Source organism: Choloepus didactylus, chromosome 9 (assembly GCF_015220235.1).
Source record: "Choloepus didactylus isolate mChoDid1 chromosome 9, mChoDid1.pri, whole genome shotgun sequence".
In the NCBI taxonomy this organism is placed as follows: Eukaryota; Metazoa; Chordata; class Mammalia; order Pilosa; family Megalonychidae; genus Choloepus; species Choloepus didactylus.
This window is the reverse complement of record NC_051315.1, coordinates 76,146,060-76,164,826: the sequence shown is the minus strand read 5'-3', so window position 1 is coordinate 76,164,826 and position 18,767 is coordinate 76,146,060. Positions and strand designations below refer to the sequence as shown.

The window sequence follows — 18,767 nt, the reverse complement described above, 5'->3', positions numbered from 1 at the left end:
CATTATCCATGAATACACTGAGATGATTAAGTAAGTGAAAATGAACAGCTGTTGAAAACAGGTCTAGCAGTACTAAATGCTGTTTTTAAATAAATGAGCACCTGCATTGGTCCTATTTTATTAATGGTGAGACTGAGATTCAGATATGATAACAGAATTGTCTAATGTCACCCAGCTGGTCAGGTTATGAAACTGGAATTAAAACCCATACATCCTAACTTTAAATTCCATACTATTTTTACTACACAAGCTTAAGTTCTTAGGCTAATATTTCAGCAGAATATTTATTACTATTACTAATTGGATAAAATCTTTTAATATATTTAATATTTTCTTTTGTTTAAGAATATTCATGGACTCAATAAACTTGTATTTAGTATCTCTGCACTGAATATTGTACATGTCATATGAGTTAAATTGAATTATGTACACCCTCAAAGGACATGTTCTTAATCTGTATTACTGTGGTTGTGAACCCATTTATAAATGGGACTTTTTGAAGATGATATTTTTAGTAAGATGTGGTCAGTTGCATTGGGGTGGGTCTTGATTCATACTGGAAGCCTTATAAGGAGAAGAAATCAGAAGCCAGGAGTCAGAGAAGGCCACAAGGAGAAGCCAGAAGTCAGCAGAAAACAGAAGAGCAAAACAAGTGTGAGACTAGAGTTTTCCTATGGCAGACAAGTCCTAAAATCCAGAGGCAATAGCCTCTTTAAGAACAACAATCAGATGCAACCCCCTTCCCCATAACATCAACACCCCCTTTCAATATGAACAAGTTAGGGTGACTAGACACCCCTGAAGATGGAGAAACAGATTACGTGAGAGGAAGGGGTATCACTAAACAAGATATGATTTAACAAAGGTCTATGAATACTGAAACTTTATATAAATATATATATTGAGATGCTGGGTTGTTGGAATAGCTAGAAGGAGGTAAATGACATGGTGGAACTGTAATCTATAACATTCTTTGAAATTTGCTCTATAGCTACTTGTTGAATTGTGCTTTGAAAGTCTTTACCTTTCTGTATATACCTTATATTTCATAATAAGGAAAGAACTGAAACTGTGAAACTGTAACCCATAACAATTTTTGACATTACCTATGTAACTGCTTGTTGAGCTCTTCATCAAAAGTTAACACCTTTCTGTATGTATGCTATATTTTACAATAATGGAAATGGCTGAAGTTGTGCAACTGTGACCCACGACATTCTTTGAAATTTTCTATTTGTTAAATTGTACTTTGAAAGTTATCATGGTTATGTATATATGTTAAAGTTCACAATACAAAAAGCATTAAAAAAAACACAAGTGTGAGATATGGCTATGTGATTTGTGGCAGATATGCAAGCCAAGGAACTCCAAAGATTGCAGTAAGCCAGCACCAGAATGCTACAGACTTTGGGGAGAAAGCATTGCCTTGCCAACACCTTGATTTTGGACTTCCAGCCTCCCAAACCATGAACCAATAAATTCATGTTGTCTAAGCCAGCCCATTGTGTGGTATTTGTCATAGCAGCATGGCAAATTAAAACATCATAGTATCTCATTATTGAGGTATAAAATATGATTTGGCCATGGTCTTTGATATTGAGTTTTGGGAAAATGTTCACAGATAAACTTGAGACTCTATGCAAACTAATATCTGAAGTGCTTCTTATCACAATCTAGGTCAATTTAAAACAGGGAAAAACTAAGGAGAAAGCATATACCTGGAAGCAGAAGGTAACTTTAAAAATCCATTTGCTATTGTGTATTTTAATTCATTTTTATTGATTTATTCTCATACCATACAATCATTCATGGTGTACACTTAACTGTTTATAGTACCATCATATAGTTGTGCATTCATCACCCCAATCTATTTTTGAACATTTTCTTTACACCAGAAAGAATAAAAATAGGAATAAAAATAAAAGTCAAAAATAACACCCCCCCTTCCCATCCTATTTTTCATTTAATTTTTGTCTGCATTTTTGTACTGACTCATCCATACACTGAATAAAGGGAGTGTGATCCACAAGGTTTCACAATCACACTGTCACCCCTTGGAAGCTACATAGCTATACAATGATCTTCAAGAGTGAAGGCTACTGGGTTGCAGTTTGATAGTTTCAGGTATTTACTTCTAGCTATTCCAATACACTAAAACCTAAAAAGCGATATCTGTATAGTGCATGAGAGTGCCCATCAGAGTGACCTCTCAACTCCATTTGAAATCTCTCAGCCACTGAAACTTTATTTTGTTTCATTTCACTTCCCCCTTTTGGTCAAGAAGATGTTCTCAATCTTATAATGCTGGGTCCAGGTTCACCCCCGGGAATCATCTCCTGTGTTGCCAGGGAGATTTACACCCCTGGGAGTCAGGTCCCACATAGGTGGGGAGGGCAGTGAGTTACCTGCCGAGTTGGCTTAGCTAGAGAGAGAGGGCCACATCTGAGCAACAAAGAGGTACCATACGCTGATAGGAACCTGAAACAATCATGGCTGACATCTTATTAAAAACAATAAAATAGAGAAAAATAGAATAAAATCTATGAGGTTGAAAATAAAAACTGCCTAATTAAAATTCAATATTCAGTCAAAATATCCTTCAGAAATTACAGGAAAATAAAATCATTTTTCAGACAGACAAAAGGTGACAGAATTCACATCCAGAAGCACAGGTTATACAAAATATTAAGAAACATAAAAATTTTTAGGCTGGAAAAAAATGTTCCCAAATAGAATCCTGGAATGTTCAGAAGTAATGACAAATGCATACATAGAAAACATATAGTTAAATAGAAAATACAGTTTTTGTCTTGATTCTTTTGAAAACTCTACTGACTATTTAAAGCAAAGTAAAAACAAAATATGCTGGGGAAAACATGTAGAGCTAAAATATTAGCTACAAGAGCACAATGGAAAGGAAGGAGTGTAAATGGAGTGTTATTGTTTTAAGCTTTGTATATTTTATATTAATTGATACAATATTAATTTGAAATGGATTATGACTAGTTAAAGATGAACACTGTAATTCCTGCAGAAGCCATGAAAAATATAATATGGCAAGGTAAAGCTAAAAATCCAATAGAAAAGATTGAGAAAAAAGAATATTAAAAATAACCCAGCTTTTAGCGTCAATGATTTACTGGGGAGAAAGGGGATTCATATAAACATGTTATTCTTAAACTCAACCATATAAAATTACCCTATATAAAATGGAACTAAACAGAGATTATCAGATAGGATAAAAAATAAGATGAACTAATATAAGAGAAACACTTTAAATATAAGGACACGGATAGGGTGAAAGCAAGCAGAAAGAACATACTACCAGACAAACACTACGAGAGCCAGAATAGCTACATTAATATCAGAAAAAGCCTACTTCAAGAAAAAGAGTATGACCAGATACAGAAATGTCAGAATGATGAAAAGGATCAATTCATCAGGAAGCAATAATAATCCTGAAGCAGAATTGACAGGACTGAAAGAAATATACAATCTACAATTTTTGTTAGAGATTTCAGCACTACTCTCTCAGTAATTGAAAAAAAAAAAATTGAAGATCAGTAAGGATATGGGCAACACTAACAAAAACTTGGCCTAATTGACTTTATAACATACAACACTTAAAAAGTCAGAATACACATACTGTATTAAGCGTCTACCTCAAAATCCTAGGAGAAGAGAAAATTAAACAGAAAGTAGATGGCTAGAAATAGCACCAATGATAGGATTTTTATAAATTATAGCACAAAATGGTAAGAATATAAATAAAATAAAAAATATTAAACTGTATAGAGTAGGAAGGGACACTTCCAAATTTTTTTCACAAAGCAATCACAAATGTAATACTAAAGCTAGAAATCAGTGAACAGTAAACAGAAGAAAAATAGAGTAAATCATTGAAGCTAAAAGCTGGTTTATTAAACAGATTAATGAGTGATAAAAATAAAAATAGACTGATTGAGAAAAGTAAAAGAGACAGGACACAAATTACCATTATCACAAATGAAAAACAGGCAGCATTAGTGAACCTACAACCACTAAATGGAAATCAAGAGGATATTATGAATAACTCTATGTTTATAAGTTTGATTAATTAGATGAAATAGTAGAAAAATTTTAAAAAGATTCACATGATAAAAATTTCGAATGACTTAATCATTGAAGATTAACGATTATAAAACTTTCCACAAACAAAACTGCCAGCTAGATGACTTCACTATTCAATTTTATTATGAAACTTTAAATTGATACATAGATTCAGTGAAATTCCAATCAAAATCCTGGCAGTGTCTGTTTGTATGAATTGACACATGACAAAATCTTTAGATTTTATGGTGGGAAAAATAATTACTGTAAAGAAAAAAAAAGACAAATTGTACTCCACCAAAACATAAATCTTTGCTCTTCAAAATGCATCACTAACGAAACGAAAAGGCAAGCCAAAGACTGAAAGAAAATTTGTGGTAGGATATATCTGATAAGGATATATAACCAGAGTATATAAAGAACTCTTAAACATGAATAACAACACAAAAACACAATATAAATGGGCAAAGAATTTGCACAGACATTTCAAAAAGAAGTATAAAAATGGCCACTAAGAGCATGAATGATGATCAATAGTATTTAGCAACAGGAAATAGAAATTGAAACCACCATGAGATGCTACCACCCATGCATTAGAATGGATTAAATTTAAAAGACTGAAAATACCAAGTGTAGGTGAGACTGGGAAACAAGTAGAAATTCCTGGAACCTCTCATTCATTGCTAGAAGGGTTTAAAATATTTCAACCACTTTGGAAACAGTTTTACAGCTTCTTATAATGTTGAATATTCCATTACCGTATCACTCTGTAATTTTACTTCTAGATATTTATTCAAGGGGGACAATACATATGTTCATAAAATATGTGAACATAAATGTTCACAGGTTTTTTCATAATAGTTACAACAGTCATGATACAAATATGTATTAAAATGTCAATGTTGTATAGCAATATAATAGAATTGTACTAAGAAATGAATTACTGATCAACATAACAGGGATGAATTTCAAAAACATTAAGCTTAGTAATCAAAGCCTGAAACGAGAGTTCATTTACAGGTAATTCTAGACTAAGTGAAGGTAATTAATACTGACAGAACATAGATAAGAGTTACCTGGAACAGGGGTGGTGGAAAGAATCGACTGCAAAGGTGCAGAGGAAATCTTTAGGGGTAAGCAAATGCTCTACATCTTGATTGTTGTTTTGGCTGCTTAAATAGCTCTAACATTAGGTAAAACTCATAAAAATGTGTAGTTTAAATTGGTGAATTTTATTTTCTGTAAACTATACATCAGTAAAAAAGATTTTCAAAAAAGACTACTGACTAGGGAATCCCAAAGTAATAAAAATTATTTTGCACAGTTTATAAACATATGTAGAAGTAAAAAATATAAGAACAATAGAATGGGAGAGGGGGAAATTGATGTATACTATTATAAATTATATTTTTCCCATTATAACTGAAGTGGTATAATGTTGTAGACTGTGATAAATTAAAGATGCCTACAATAATCCCAAGTAACCACTAAAAAATAAAAAGCATGATGTAAGGTTAAAAATTCAATGGAAGAAATAAAATGGCATCATCATCATCATCATGATCATCAAATTTAACACAAAAGAAGGTAGGAAAGGAGAAACAAAGTGTGTTATATTGAATCATGTACTCCAACAAAAGACATATTCTTAATCTGCATTTCTTTGGATGTGAACCGAATTCCAAATAGGATGTTCTGACAATGTTAGTAATAGTTTAGATGTGACCAGATTGAATCAGGACGGGTCTTAATTGGTTATTACCGGAGATCCTATAAAGAGAGGAAATTTGAATCCAGAGAGAGAAGACAGAAGACACAGAATCATAAGTCACAGAAAGTTACAGAAGGAGTACAAGGACATTGCCATGTGATGGAGGCAAAGATGCAAGTCAAATAACCAGAAGGGTAGTGGCAAGTCATTTCCAGAACACTACAAACTCCAGGAGATAGCATGATCTTGCCAACCTCTTGATTTGGGACTTTTGGTCTCCAAAATTGTGAGCCAAACTACACACTGTTCAAGCCAACCCATTGTGTAATATTTGTCACAGTAGTGGTGAACCAAGACAGTGTATGATCCTGGGAAATAGAGTGCTGCTATTACAAACACCAAAAAATGTGAAAGTGGCTCTGGAATTACATAATGGTTAGGGGCTGAAAGAATTTTGAGGTTCTTTGTAGAAAAAGACTAGATTGCTTTGAAGAGACTGTTGGTAGAGATATGGATATGAAAAGAATTTTTGCTGAGAAGTCAAATAAATGAAAGCTCTAGAGTAAGTTTCCATTATCTCAGAGAACACATATTGTCATGAACAGAATGTTGGTATAAAAATGGATCTTAAAGGTGCTTCTGGTTAGGCTTTAGAAAGAAATGATAAAAGTGTTATTGAAAACCGGAGAAAAGGCAATCCTTAAAAAAGTAGCTGCTAACCTGATTAAATTGTGTTCTGATGCTGGATGGAAGGCAAAACTTGCTTGTTTCTTCTTGCTGCTTACAGTAAAATGAAAGAAGAAAAGGATAAACGGAGAATTGAATTGTTAAGAACAAAGGAACAAACAATTGATAATTGGGAAAATTCTCAGCTTATCTAGATAGCATGCTCTGAGAGGAGGGCCAGAAGTAGCTTTATCAGGGCCCTCTGTGTTTCAGGGAGGTGAGCCCCCAGAAAATGGGGTTGCTGAGAGTGGTAGCTGAACCCCCTTTGCTGAGGAAACTAGGCATATGGCTTATGGATCTAGACAACCACTTCAGAATGTTACAGACTCTGAGACTAAAGAGAAAGCTCTAACAAACTAAGACAAAAGAAAAAAAAAAAACAATGCTAAAACAGAATAGACAATCATGGAATAATTACATTAAATGTAAATTGTCTATTAAAAATACTTTGTCAGATGGGAGTGGAGAAATGAGATCTAACTATCTACTGTCTCCAAGGCAAACACTTTAAACATAAACAATTTGAGAATGAAAGGAAGGAAAATGTATTAATGAAAAAGCTAATCATAGGTTAACTGGTATGGTTTCATGTCAGGTAGTTAGACCTCATGACAAGAAGGATTATGATAGATAAAGAATGATATTTCATTATAATGGTGTTAACATAAATAAGAAAAAACAACCCTAAATGTCTATTAATCAACATACATCCAGGAAAAACAGATAGACATAAAAAAATAAATGGAAAAATACACAATAATTGCTAAAGATTTTAATGCCCAACTCTTATAAATAGCAGTAGATAAAAATCAGTAAGTGTATAGAAGTTTGAACAACACTGTCAACTAACATGACTTAATTGCCATGTATAGAACATTATAACTAACAACTAAAGAGTACAATATTTTTCAAACACATCTGATATATTCACAAATATATCCATACCATATACTGGCCAATAAAACAAATCTCAATTTTTTTTCAAATTATTGAAATCATATTAAGTATGTACTATGACTGAAACAAAATTAAATCATAAAAAATAAATTCCAGAAAATCCCCAAACATTTAGAAATTCAACAACACAATTAAAAAAACACACAAAATGAAATTATGAAGGAAATAATAAAATATTTAAAATTGAATGCTGACCAAAATAGGACATTAAAATTAGTGGGATGCATCTAGAATAGTGTTTTGAGGAAGTTTTTAGGTTTAAATTACTATACTAGAAAAGATTTAGAATGAATCTATGCTTTCATCTTTTACTAGTAAAAAAAAAAAAGAGCATATTAAACTCAATACAGGCAAGAAGAAGAAAATATTAAAAATGCAGAAACCAATAAAATATAAAACCAAACAGTACAGAAATTCTAGCAAGCCCAAAGTTAGTTCTTTGAAAGGATTAATAACATTGAAAATTAACAAATATAACAGATTAAGGCAAAAGAGAAAAATGCTGACCAATATCAGGAATAAAAGAAGGAATACATTACAGATACAACAAATATTAAATGGATAATAAGATAATATTGCCAATAACCTTATGTCAATAAATTTGTAAATTTAGTTAAAATAGGCAATTATTTTAAAAATATAGTAAAACTCAGGTAAAATAAATAATCTGAATAATCCTACAGCTATTATGGAAATTTAAATCTTTCTAAAAAGAAAGTTTTAGCACAGATGGCTTTATTTGTAAACTGTATCATTTAAACAAGACATAATTTCAATCTTACAGAAACTCTCAGAAAATAGAGAATGATGGAACACATCCTAACTCATTTTGTGAATCAAAATGTGATAATGATATTTCTAAAAAAGATTATTTCATGAACATTGGAAAATAAATAAATCACCTCAATTTGAGAAAGGGCATCTGTGAAAGATATACAGCTAACATAATACTTAAGGGTGAAATATTGAATGCCTCTCCACTAAGGGAAGGATGTCCAGTCCTGGCACTTCTTGTCAAAATTGTACTACAGATCCTAGGAGGGATAATAAGACAAGAAAAAATAATTAAAATATATATAGTTTGGAAAGGAAGAAATAAAACTGTACTATTCATAGATGACAATACTGTTTTTATAGGAAATCCTAAGGAGTCTACAAAATGTCCACTAGAATTTATAATTCTACAAGGTAACAGAATATAAGGTCTGTATAGTATAATTGATACTATTTCCATATGCTAGCAGCAGACAATAAGAAAACATAATCTTATAAATACCGTTTGTAATACTATTAAATATGAACTAATTAAAATAAAATTTAACCAAACTTGTGTACACCTTTACATTCAAAACTACAAAACAATGCTGAAACTGAAGAAGATATCAGTAAGTGGAGAGGTGGACCATGTAAAATATCCAATGTTGTTAAAATATCAATTCTCTCCCAATTCCCAGATTCAATGCACTCACAAACCAAATCCCAGCATGTTTTGTTGAAATAATTGACCAATTCTGAAAATTAAATAGAATGCAAAATAACTAATTGATGAGGTTGTGTGGCAACTTAAAATCTCCTGGTGAGAGTGAAAAATTTGTACAATCAACTTGGAAAACTGTATGGCAGTTCTAATTGACATGTACTTACTATATGACCCAGCAATCACATTCACAGGTGTATCTCCATAATAAGTGAACAATACGTCTGTAAACACAAATGCATAAACAAGTTCTTGGACACCAAATATCCGTGAAGAATATGATGGATAAACAGCTTGTAGCATATTTATTAAATGAATACTATTTAGCAATTAAATAGAGTGAATTACCAATACATAAAACAAAATAGATGAATATCAAGAGTGATACGTTGAGTGGAAAAAGCCGGTCACAAAACAGTCCAGACTATATGATTCCATTTATGTAAAGTTCAAGAACAGGCAAACTAATCTGGGGTGATAGAAATCAATACAGTGTTTGTGACTGAAGTGAGATGATTGACTTTAAAGGGGCATGAGGAAACTTTCTGGGTTGATGGAAATGTTGTCTCTTGATTTAACTGTTTATAACATGGACATGAACATTTTTAAAAACTCATTAAAATGTAACCATTCTGGGTTTTTACTGTGTAAATTATAACTTGATTTTTAAAATGAGCTGAATAAATTGAACACATATATATATATATAAAAGAGGAAACGATGAAGCAAGGAACTTTTTGGTCAGTACTGCAGATACTATTGTTAATCCAGTGCCTGACTCTCCATGAAAGAATCTAACATTTTAGCAAAAATTTGATTGAAGGCACCCCTGCACTGAAAAGCAGGTTCCAAGAGAAGGAAATAGAAATCAGGTAAATAGGAATGGGGAAGCAGATGGAAAGTTGAGGCCTAGGAGGTAGCTACAGTGGTGAGCCAGGTAAGAAATGGGCAAGTAGTCAGCAGAGAGGTGCTGAACCCTGGCTTCCTCAAAGTTTTATCAAGGGTCCCATCTTACCATACATATAAATTATATCTAGATTTGTATTTTTCAGTTGCTTTAATTGAATATAATCAGCAGATGAAATCAGATCCTCTTGAGGGTGAACTCAAAATTCTGTCTATGAAGTTTTGTGTTGGTTCACTGAATAGTTATCCTTTTGGAAAAAATGCAAGTAAGGTATTAGAAAAAGTAGAGTTCAATATAAACTAAGAAAAAGAAATCATAAAATTTCCTTAGATATCCATGTATCAGCATTTCTGACCAGCTCCTGAACTGGTTCATAAAAATAGAAGCATTAGGACAACTGGGTTTAGGACAGGGTAAAAAAAAAAAAAAAATTTGGAACATAGTGAAGATGTGAAAATACAGGGGAAGTGAGAAAAGCTTATTTAATGAAAGTTAAAGGAGAAGAAATTAGGGAAATCTAGAGTTTAAAGTCTAATGAATGTTATTAAAATGAAAACAGTCTACTGTGGAACTCTTTGATTTAAAACTATTATAGAGATTTGTTTATCTGATAATTCTATTTGCCTTTTTGTACTCCTACAGTGCTATGATAATCAATATTCATAATAAAGAACAGCAGGAATTGTAAGAGATTTTTTTTTTTATGAATAGCCAAATGAGAAGTACAATTTTAGTTAGCTTTAGTGTATTCTCATTCCTAGCGGCCAGTTTGAGGAACGGAATCACGAAAGGAAAACCATGTTTCACTGTTCACTCCTATTTTTCATGACTACTTTTTGCACTTACCTCTAAGTCTTTCCATTCAGTCATCCAGACTTATACAATGAGATATCTTTCTCTTTTCTACATTAAATATGTCTGATAACTCCTTCCACTCATTGTAAATGCTCTTCCCAGTTTTGCTATGCTATTTCTCCAATTCTTAAACATACCATCTCTTAAGTTTCCTAAGAAGTTTAGTTTTTACAGAAATGATTACCAAGTGTTCTGGAATAAGTCTGGATCCATTTTGACTGGCTATTCCCAAGGTAAGAAATGATTTTTAACTTGAAAAGTTTGGATGAGAGAAAAGAGATCATGTTCTCTAAAAATTCAAGAGGCAGCATTAGGGTATATGGTGATGAGGTTTGACATAATTTTCTGGCTATTTAGGCTTTCCTTTGGACCTTCCTAACAACAACCTTAGATTCCAGAGATAAACATGCTAAAGGTAGAATCTCATCATGAAGTAGCAAGCTTACTTAATGGTGAAGAATTTTTTAAATCACAGATATAGGTCACCATCTTGTTAAATTTTCCACATTATATTTTTATATTATTATATTTGTGAAAAAAATTATATAAAGAATTTAACTTTATTGACCAATGACCAATGATTTATTGATTGATAACATTTTATTTACCAAAGGTATCTTATCTGAAGAAGGTCTTTTTAGTCACAGGGACCATTTTTTGCATGTATTTTTATCCATATTAATTATTTTAATGCCAGGTGGTGCTTTATCCGTAACTACTTATCCATAGTTGAATCTTTTTTTTCCTGAGAGTTATTTGACGAACTGATGACAGTTTACCTGTAGACAGAAAAAACTGATTTACATTATCTAGTCCAAATACTTTCATTTGGGCCTCTAAATATGGCTTTAACCAATCAACCAGTTTCATAGCCATGTCCTAGACTTCAGTGTGATGTTCCACATTGGTTCCATTCTGAAATTCATGATATGTTAATGGTGAGAAAGAAAAGAGCAATTTGCTAACTATTTTGGTGATAACATACCAAAAAATTTAGAGGAAAAAATTCCAAATTTAATTGTGGTGGGTACTATGGAATGGTTTGGTTTTTTAGGTTCACTTTTAGTCTCTTTACCTCATGGCACAAAGGTTAAATACTAGCACTCAGCTTCTTCCCATTCCAAAATGCTCATCAAAAGCATTTATGAAACCCTTTTCTTACCCAGGTGCTTTTTATACTTTCTTCTGTTATTTTCAGTATTGTAAGAATTATCTTAAAGAATGCGTTATACTTTCAAATCCATTTTATTTTCTAAGGGAGGTAAACGTACTGGTATCAGGTGTAGCAGTTTCAGCACTCATCCTGGTGAGGTGGTGAGGAAGATTTGGAAATACTGCTGTTAGATAGGGAAAATACCCTTGACAGAGCTGAAGATACCTTTGCCAGCACTTTAGATCCTTGTTTGGAAATACTGGGCTTGGGAGTTTCTGTGGACAAACAAAAAAGAAATACAGACATTTACTAAACTTTTTAATTGAGGTAGTCAACCTACGGCATTAATGATTCACAATTCAGAAACTGATATTTAGGAAATAACTTATGAAATTTAAAGAACATTCACAAAGATTCCTTTGATTTGATCCTTCCAACACCTGTAAAGGAAACAGGAGATAAATCAGTAAGGTCAGATGCCTTGCCTAAGGTCATATGATCAGACAGTAGCCAAGCTGAGACTAAGGACCAAATTTTCTCACTTTCTTTTCATTATTATAACTAATACACCCTGATGCTTCTCTAGTCAGGTGGGCAGAGTTTGCCTCCCTTTTTCCAGAATATAAATATCTGAAAAGGCTTAATAAGCTAAACATATATGTAAAGGTAACTTTTGACTACATACACTGAGGGTGTCTATTTCAGAATGCTCAAATAAAAGTAAAAGTACATTATACACACTATCATTTCTTAATTACTTTGGGGTAAATTTTCAGTTGACTGCCTCCAAGTGATTTTTTGACATTTGAAATAGAATTGTACAGATTATAGTCATCATTTGGACTCATTTTTCTGCATCATTTATCTAGTGCATAGAACTCTTAGAGAATATAGCAGTTCAGTTTAATAAAATGATTATTTTATACACAAAGACAGAAATGAGCATTTCTCTACTTTGCTAACATGTCATAATAAGATGTGATAGTACATGAAAACACAAGGAACAGTAAAAGCCCATTATTTTCTTAATTCTGATACATGAGAAAAGTTTAGGTTTTTTTAATGGCCTGGTATCTTTTAAAAATGATCTAGAATTAAAAAGGAAAAAGCTAAAATCTGTAACAGAAAAGACATAAGCTTAGATGAAGGAGAAAGATGTAAAGTCTGAAAGATACAAATTTTTAGGAACAGGATTGAGATACTGCTACAAAGTCATATTCTGAAATTCTCATTGAAGGGGGAAACTGAAGCTGTTCTTGAAACTGAGGGTCTTTTTAAAGAGTATGGAGTCTTGGGCAACATTACTTGGAGATGCTGAGCTAGTTTGGAGAGTCTCGAAATCTGCATTTTAATAAATACCCTTAGTGATTCCAATGTAATTGTTCCTGTATACAGAGAATACCAACTCAACTTGTACCAGATGACTGGTATCCTAGGTTACTAGTACACAGAAAGCCCTTGAAAGGACAGAGAGCCCTTGCGGCTACCAGCTAATAGTTCTTTTCAAAGCAAAACTACAGGGTATCCTTGGTCACTACCCAACATGTGCTTCATTCTGGGATACAACAGCAAGTAGATGGAACCACAAAGTGGAAGTAAGAAATAGTGTAGGATCAAAGTCAATAGACCTTGGTTGAGCCCTGGTTCTGCCATTTGTTGGCTGTGCAACCTCAGGCAGGTTACTTACCTTCATTTTCTCTTCTGTAAAATATGACTTTCAGACTTGCAGAGGAAGAATGATTTGGTACAGGGGATATGGACAAGTCATATTTGGTTCACAAAGAGTTTCCACAAAGCTTTGAATGACTTGCTAACATTTGAATATTAAGAATTTTCACACAAAACTCTCATATAATTAGAAGGCCTCACAAAAATTCAACTTTTCAAGGATTGGAATTTGAGTAGCAGCTGTCATCTTTAGATGGGGCATACCATCTCCAATGGGCTACAGATCCCTACTCAACCTGCTAACTCTTGTTTATATTATTTGTGTTCCTCCTGGAGGCATCTGAATATGTGAACTATGATAAATTTGAATGAACTTAAGCTTTGAAATCAGGCACATCTGTGTTTGAATCCCAGCTCTGAAGTTTGCTATCTGTGGGTAATCTTGGATAAGGTACTCTCATTTTCCTTCCCAACAAAATGATTTTTTCTTATTTAATAAAATGAGGATAATCCATCCACAGAGGGTTGACGTGAGAAAAGCACTTAACAGAATTCCTGGTACTTGGCTGGAACCTAATAAATGTTAGTTTAATTATGTTACTCCTTAGCTGTGACATTTAAGTAAGAGAAACACATAATAAATGGCAAATTGTTATCTATATCAATAGTAAGAATATTATTTCAATCCCATGTTGATAACAGGTGTGGATAGTGTAAGGGAATGGCTCTTCATTCCAGAGGGTAAATGACTGAAATTTCTAAATTCAAAATGACATAATTGAGTTTTATTATATTAGTTGTTAAATGATAGTTTATTTCGTACCTGCAATTACTTCCTTTGAGGGAGAGCCACTGTCAAGAACATTCTTGTGTCCTTCATAGATGGTGATAAACTGTCAATACAAAATTAAACACTTAGTCTTCTGTTGGATACTGAACATTAGATATAACTAGAAATCCTCAAGGGATGGAGCACAGACGTAGCATCTTACACAGTAATCTCTTTGCTCTGTAGTCTCAAGGAATTCTTGATTCAGGCTCAAATTTTGCCAATTAGGATACCTAGTATTGGCTCTTGTCATGATGTTGGCTATGGCTACCTCTAAATGATGATTTCAAGGGCTCAGGTATCATAAGTTATGAAAAAATGTCAGCCCTATGCCCTCCTCTCTCCTTTTGCTGAATTGGAATAAGTAAGAAGTTACTTACTATCCCTTTCTGAGGAAAGACAATAACGAGAGGAGGAAAAAGTTAACTTCATCATCCCAATTTCCTTTTATGGAAATCTTAGCAACTGTGGGGTCTGGAGCAAGAAAGTGGCTCTGTGGAGCTGATACGGTAGGGACAGTGACTTAGATACTGCTTTACTTGGTAGATCTTTATCACCTCTTTGAATGCAGAATCAGCACTTTTCCCAGAGAGGCACAAAATAGGCTGGAGCAGGTAGCTGGGTTCTAGTGCAGTTACTTTACAGTGCTGGCAGTTAAAAAAGTGAGAAATCAATGAAACAGGGCTTAGCTATAGCATGGTGAGATAACTGTGTTGAATATGGAGTACAGAACAGAAGATATTATAAAAATTTACCCTAGTTATTCCAAGAGGACTTGAGGCAGCTTATATATTGATACCACAAAACAGGATACCTAAGGGATAAAACGGAAAAGACACATTCCAAAGCATTGGTTCGCAACCTTGGCTGCACAATAGAAACACCTGTGAAAAATTTTTTTACAAGTATTAATTCCTGGGCCCCACTCCAGTTGAATTGGAATCTTTGAGAGTGGGCTAGGTATTGATATATTTTTTTAAAGTCTCACATGAAACTAATGTGCAAGCACAGTTGAGAAACCTTGATCTAAAGGAAGCAGCAGGGGAGAGATGCTACCACCATGTGCCTGAGATGAGTAGATATACTTAAGTTCTGCTCAGAACTTCTATCTTTTCATTTGTTCAAAAGTATTTGCTATTACTTCATAGAGCATTGTCATAACAGTTACTCTAAAGTTTTTGTCTGGAAATTCCAAAATCCTGATTTCCTTAGAGTTGGCATTTATTGTCCTTTCCAATGAAAGTTGTGGATATTGTCTTCGTTCTTTGTGTAGTGAGTAATTTTGGATTTTATTCTGGATGTTTTCATAAGTTATGAGACTTTCAGTCCTGTTAAAATCCTCTGGAAACTGTTGATTTTGCTTGTTTGTTTAAGTAGGTAATCAAGCTGGTTATGTTCATTCTGTAGTCCTACTCTGCCTTCCATAGGCTATGGTTTCAAAGCATTTACAGTGGCATTTCAGTAGTACTGTGTGTGAACCATTATGAACCCCACAGTTTAAGTTCTCAAAGCCTTTTTCCTTTGTAACTTCAGACTAGTTTCATGTATGCACAGTCCAAGTGGAACTTTATATAAACAGATTTAGGAGACTCCTTTCCTCAGGATCCCTCCTCTCCATGATTTCCCTCAATCTCTCTGACTCCCAGCGGCCCTCTTTTCTAGTTGTGAATGCTGGGGCTTTAGATTCCTTGCAGTCGTGGGCTGCCTTGCACTTTCCATGACTGTGTCTAGCTCCAGGGTAAAGTAGCAAGAGGATGAAGAGAAAGAAAAATAAGTCCTCCACCCCCCAGTACTCTTCAGGCTCCTGAGGACCTTTTCCCCAGTTCCTCTGGTCAGATAGAAGGATTTTCTCTCAATTTTTAGGTGCCTGAGCAGCCTTTGTTGTCACTGCTACACAGCATCATGACTGGAACTTCCCTCAAGGCAGGGCCAAGGGGGAGTAAAAGTGAGAGAAAAGTGGGAAGCCCCCCTGCTTCTAACAGTCTTCATCCTGCAGGTCCCTGTCTCACAATTCCAGTCAGAAAGCTGTAGTTTCTTGTGGAGTTTATTCCATCCATTCCCTTTCTGCAATTTCAGGATTCCAGCTGCCATGAGTCTAAGCCAGGATATATGGGAGGAAAAATACCCAGGAAAACCACAATGGTACAAGTTATTCTTCAGTTTTGAAGTTTTGGTTTCCCTCCTCAATATTCTGTTAATTGTTTTTCAGAATCTTTAGTTTCCCGAGATTTTACTTGTAATCAGTGAAAGAGAAAAGGTAGAGTATGTGTATTAGTTAGAGTTCTCTAGGGAAACAGAATCAATGAGAGGTGCCTCTGACTATCAAATTGTAAAAGTGACTCACGCAACTGTGGGTATGCACGAGTCCAAATTCTGTAGAGCAGTCAGCAAACTGTCAACTCCAAGGAAGATGTCCGATGAACTTCTCAGGAAATGAACCGGCAACTTTGACCAACTCCTCAGGAAATGCTTCACTGGGCAGCCGAAGAAGAAGTGAAGGTCCTCTATCTGTCTTGCTTATAAGTCTTCAACTGATTAATTGGATTAAATCTAGCCAATTGCATTCTCTCGTTGTGGAAGACACACCCTTTGGTGAGTCATCAGTCACAGCTGCAGTCAATTGACTGATGATTTAATAAACCAGCCTGCTGGTTTATTAACCAGCCTCAAATGTCCTCACAGCAATTGTTAGGCCACTGTTTGCTTGACCAGACAGCTGGGTACCATCACCTGGCCAAGTTGACACATGAACCTAACCATCACAGTATGTTTAGTTCATCTCACCTGGAAATGAACTGGATAACAACCTAAACCATAGTTTTACCATGGAAAAATCAGCAAGTAAGAAAATGAACAATGAACTAACGGAGTCCAGATTAGCCAGGAATTCAGCTTGACACAAGGAATGGTCCTATGGAGATTCCTCTCCTCTTTATTGCCATATACTTTTACTTGGAAAGTGTGAGTCTCAAAGTAGAGCCTTGGGTTGTCAAACAGATGTTTATGTTCAAAAACAAGAATCAGTCAAGCAGGGAACTAGCCCAGCATCTTTCAATTCTGGCAAAAGTTATCTTACCTACAAGTTGTAGGATTTTCAGAACTGGTTCTGAAAATTACACTACAACATGAAAGTGAGTCTAGGCACAGACTTCAGTAATAGAGCTAATGAACAGAATTGCACTTAGGAGCTAAGGAGGGACAGAAGTTTAGTCTGTGCAATTGAACAAGGAACAGTGACTTAATTCTAAGGTGGAAATTTTGATTAGGTGATTTTCAGGTGCTGGGGGCAGGCCTCAGGCAGGGGGAGAGATCTGGTATGAAACGTTGTAAATAGGGGAATGCTTCTTGTGTCCTTCAAATCACACTACAGAGCCCCTGTTTTCATCTTGACAACTGGGCCATTCTCAACCGGATCCCAATTATCCCATCTAGAGACTATTGAAAAATATTTACCTTAACATTGCTTTCATTCTCTAGCTTTGGTTCCTGAGAACTTCCTGTGGGCAAAACAAAACAATGGAAAACAGTCTTTTTCTGAGGAATGTATAAGATTGACACACAACTGATCTTTACACTTTTGTTCATTAAAGAATCATAGAATTTTAGCAGATAGATGCAGATTTTTTTTTTCCAGTGTATAGACAATGAGAACCAATCTGAAAGAGATGAAATCCTTACAATGCTAGAGCATTTCTCTGCTCTTCACTCAGGGATAATGAAAGATTAAATGTGATAGAGGAGGGGCAGGTTCTGTGACTAAGAACTACATTTACATGCATAATTATTGCATCTCTATGGGGCTGTTTGTTTATCTATAAAATGAGGAGTTACACTACAGAGGATTCTTAAGAGTCCCTCCAGCTCTAACACTCTCTGATTGTAGATAGCTAATTAAAAGCAGAAAAATGAAACAAGGCTTCCAGCCTAAAGGATTGCCAGACAGGAGGATGCTGGTCTTAGGATATATTTATTTTTGTAAGAATCAGGAAAGCTTTGAGGCAGTATCCTGAGGGAGTATGGTGAAGTTGATATAGAACTAAAAGTTTCCTAAGTTCCAGGGGACATCAATATGCCAGCGAATGAAATTTAGCTCAAGAAGGTAAAAATGATACTGGGAAAGAGATTTCACAAAGACCCATACCTAGAGAGGCTAGCCTGTTAGGAAGTCAGAAAATCCATGTTTGAACCTTAGCTCCACTACTTAGAGCTGTGTGAACACTGGCAAAGTATATCTAACTTCTTTTTCAGCTTCTTCATATGAAGAATTGGAATAAATAAGACTATCTTCCCTGCCTGTCTCACAAGAGGACACAAGGAGATATCATTTATGTAAACTTTGCATTGTATACAAATGTAATTCTATATACATGTAAGAGTTAACACAAGTGGTCATTC

The 18,767-nt window shown here is 34.3% G+C and overlaps 1 protein-coding gene across 1 annotated transcript in view; it reads right to left on the bottom strand.

Annotated features, from left to right (window-relative positions):
* Window positions 1-18,767, bottom strand: part of FSIP2 (fibrous sheath interacting protein 2) — a 129,320-nt gene that overhangs the window by 14,461 nt on the left and 96,092 nt on the right. Inside the window, exons 21-27 of the mRNA XM_037849900.1 lie at window positions 17,826-17,869; window positions 14,367-14,436; window positions 11,994-12,150; window positions 11,331-11,501; window positions 9,128-9,184; window positions 8,386-8,517; window positions 6,521-6,577 (exon numbers count right to left, since the gene is read on the bottom strand). Of these exons, the coding sequence (XP_037705828.1) occupies window positions 12,014-12,150; window positions 14,367-14,436; window positions 17,826-17,869 (251 nt within the window). The 3' untranslated portion in view covers window positions 6,521-6,577; window positions 8,386-8,517; window positions 9,128-9,184; window positions 11,331-11,501; window positions 11,994-12,013. The remainder of the gene's footprint in view (window positions 1-6,520; window positions 6,578-8,385; window positions 8,518-9,127; window positions 9,185-11,330; window positions 11,502-11,993; window positions 12,151-14,366; window positions 14,437-17,825; window positions 17,870-18,767) is intronic.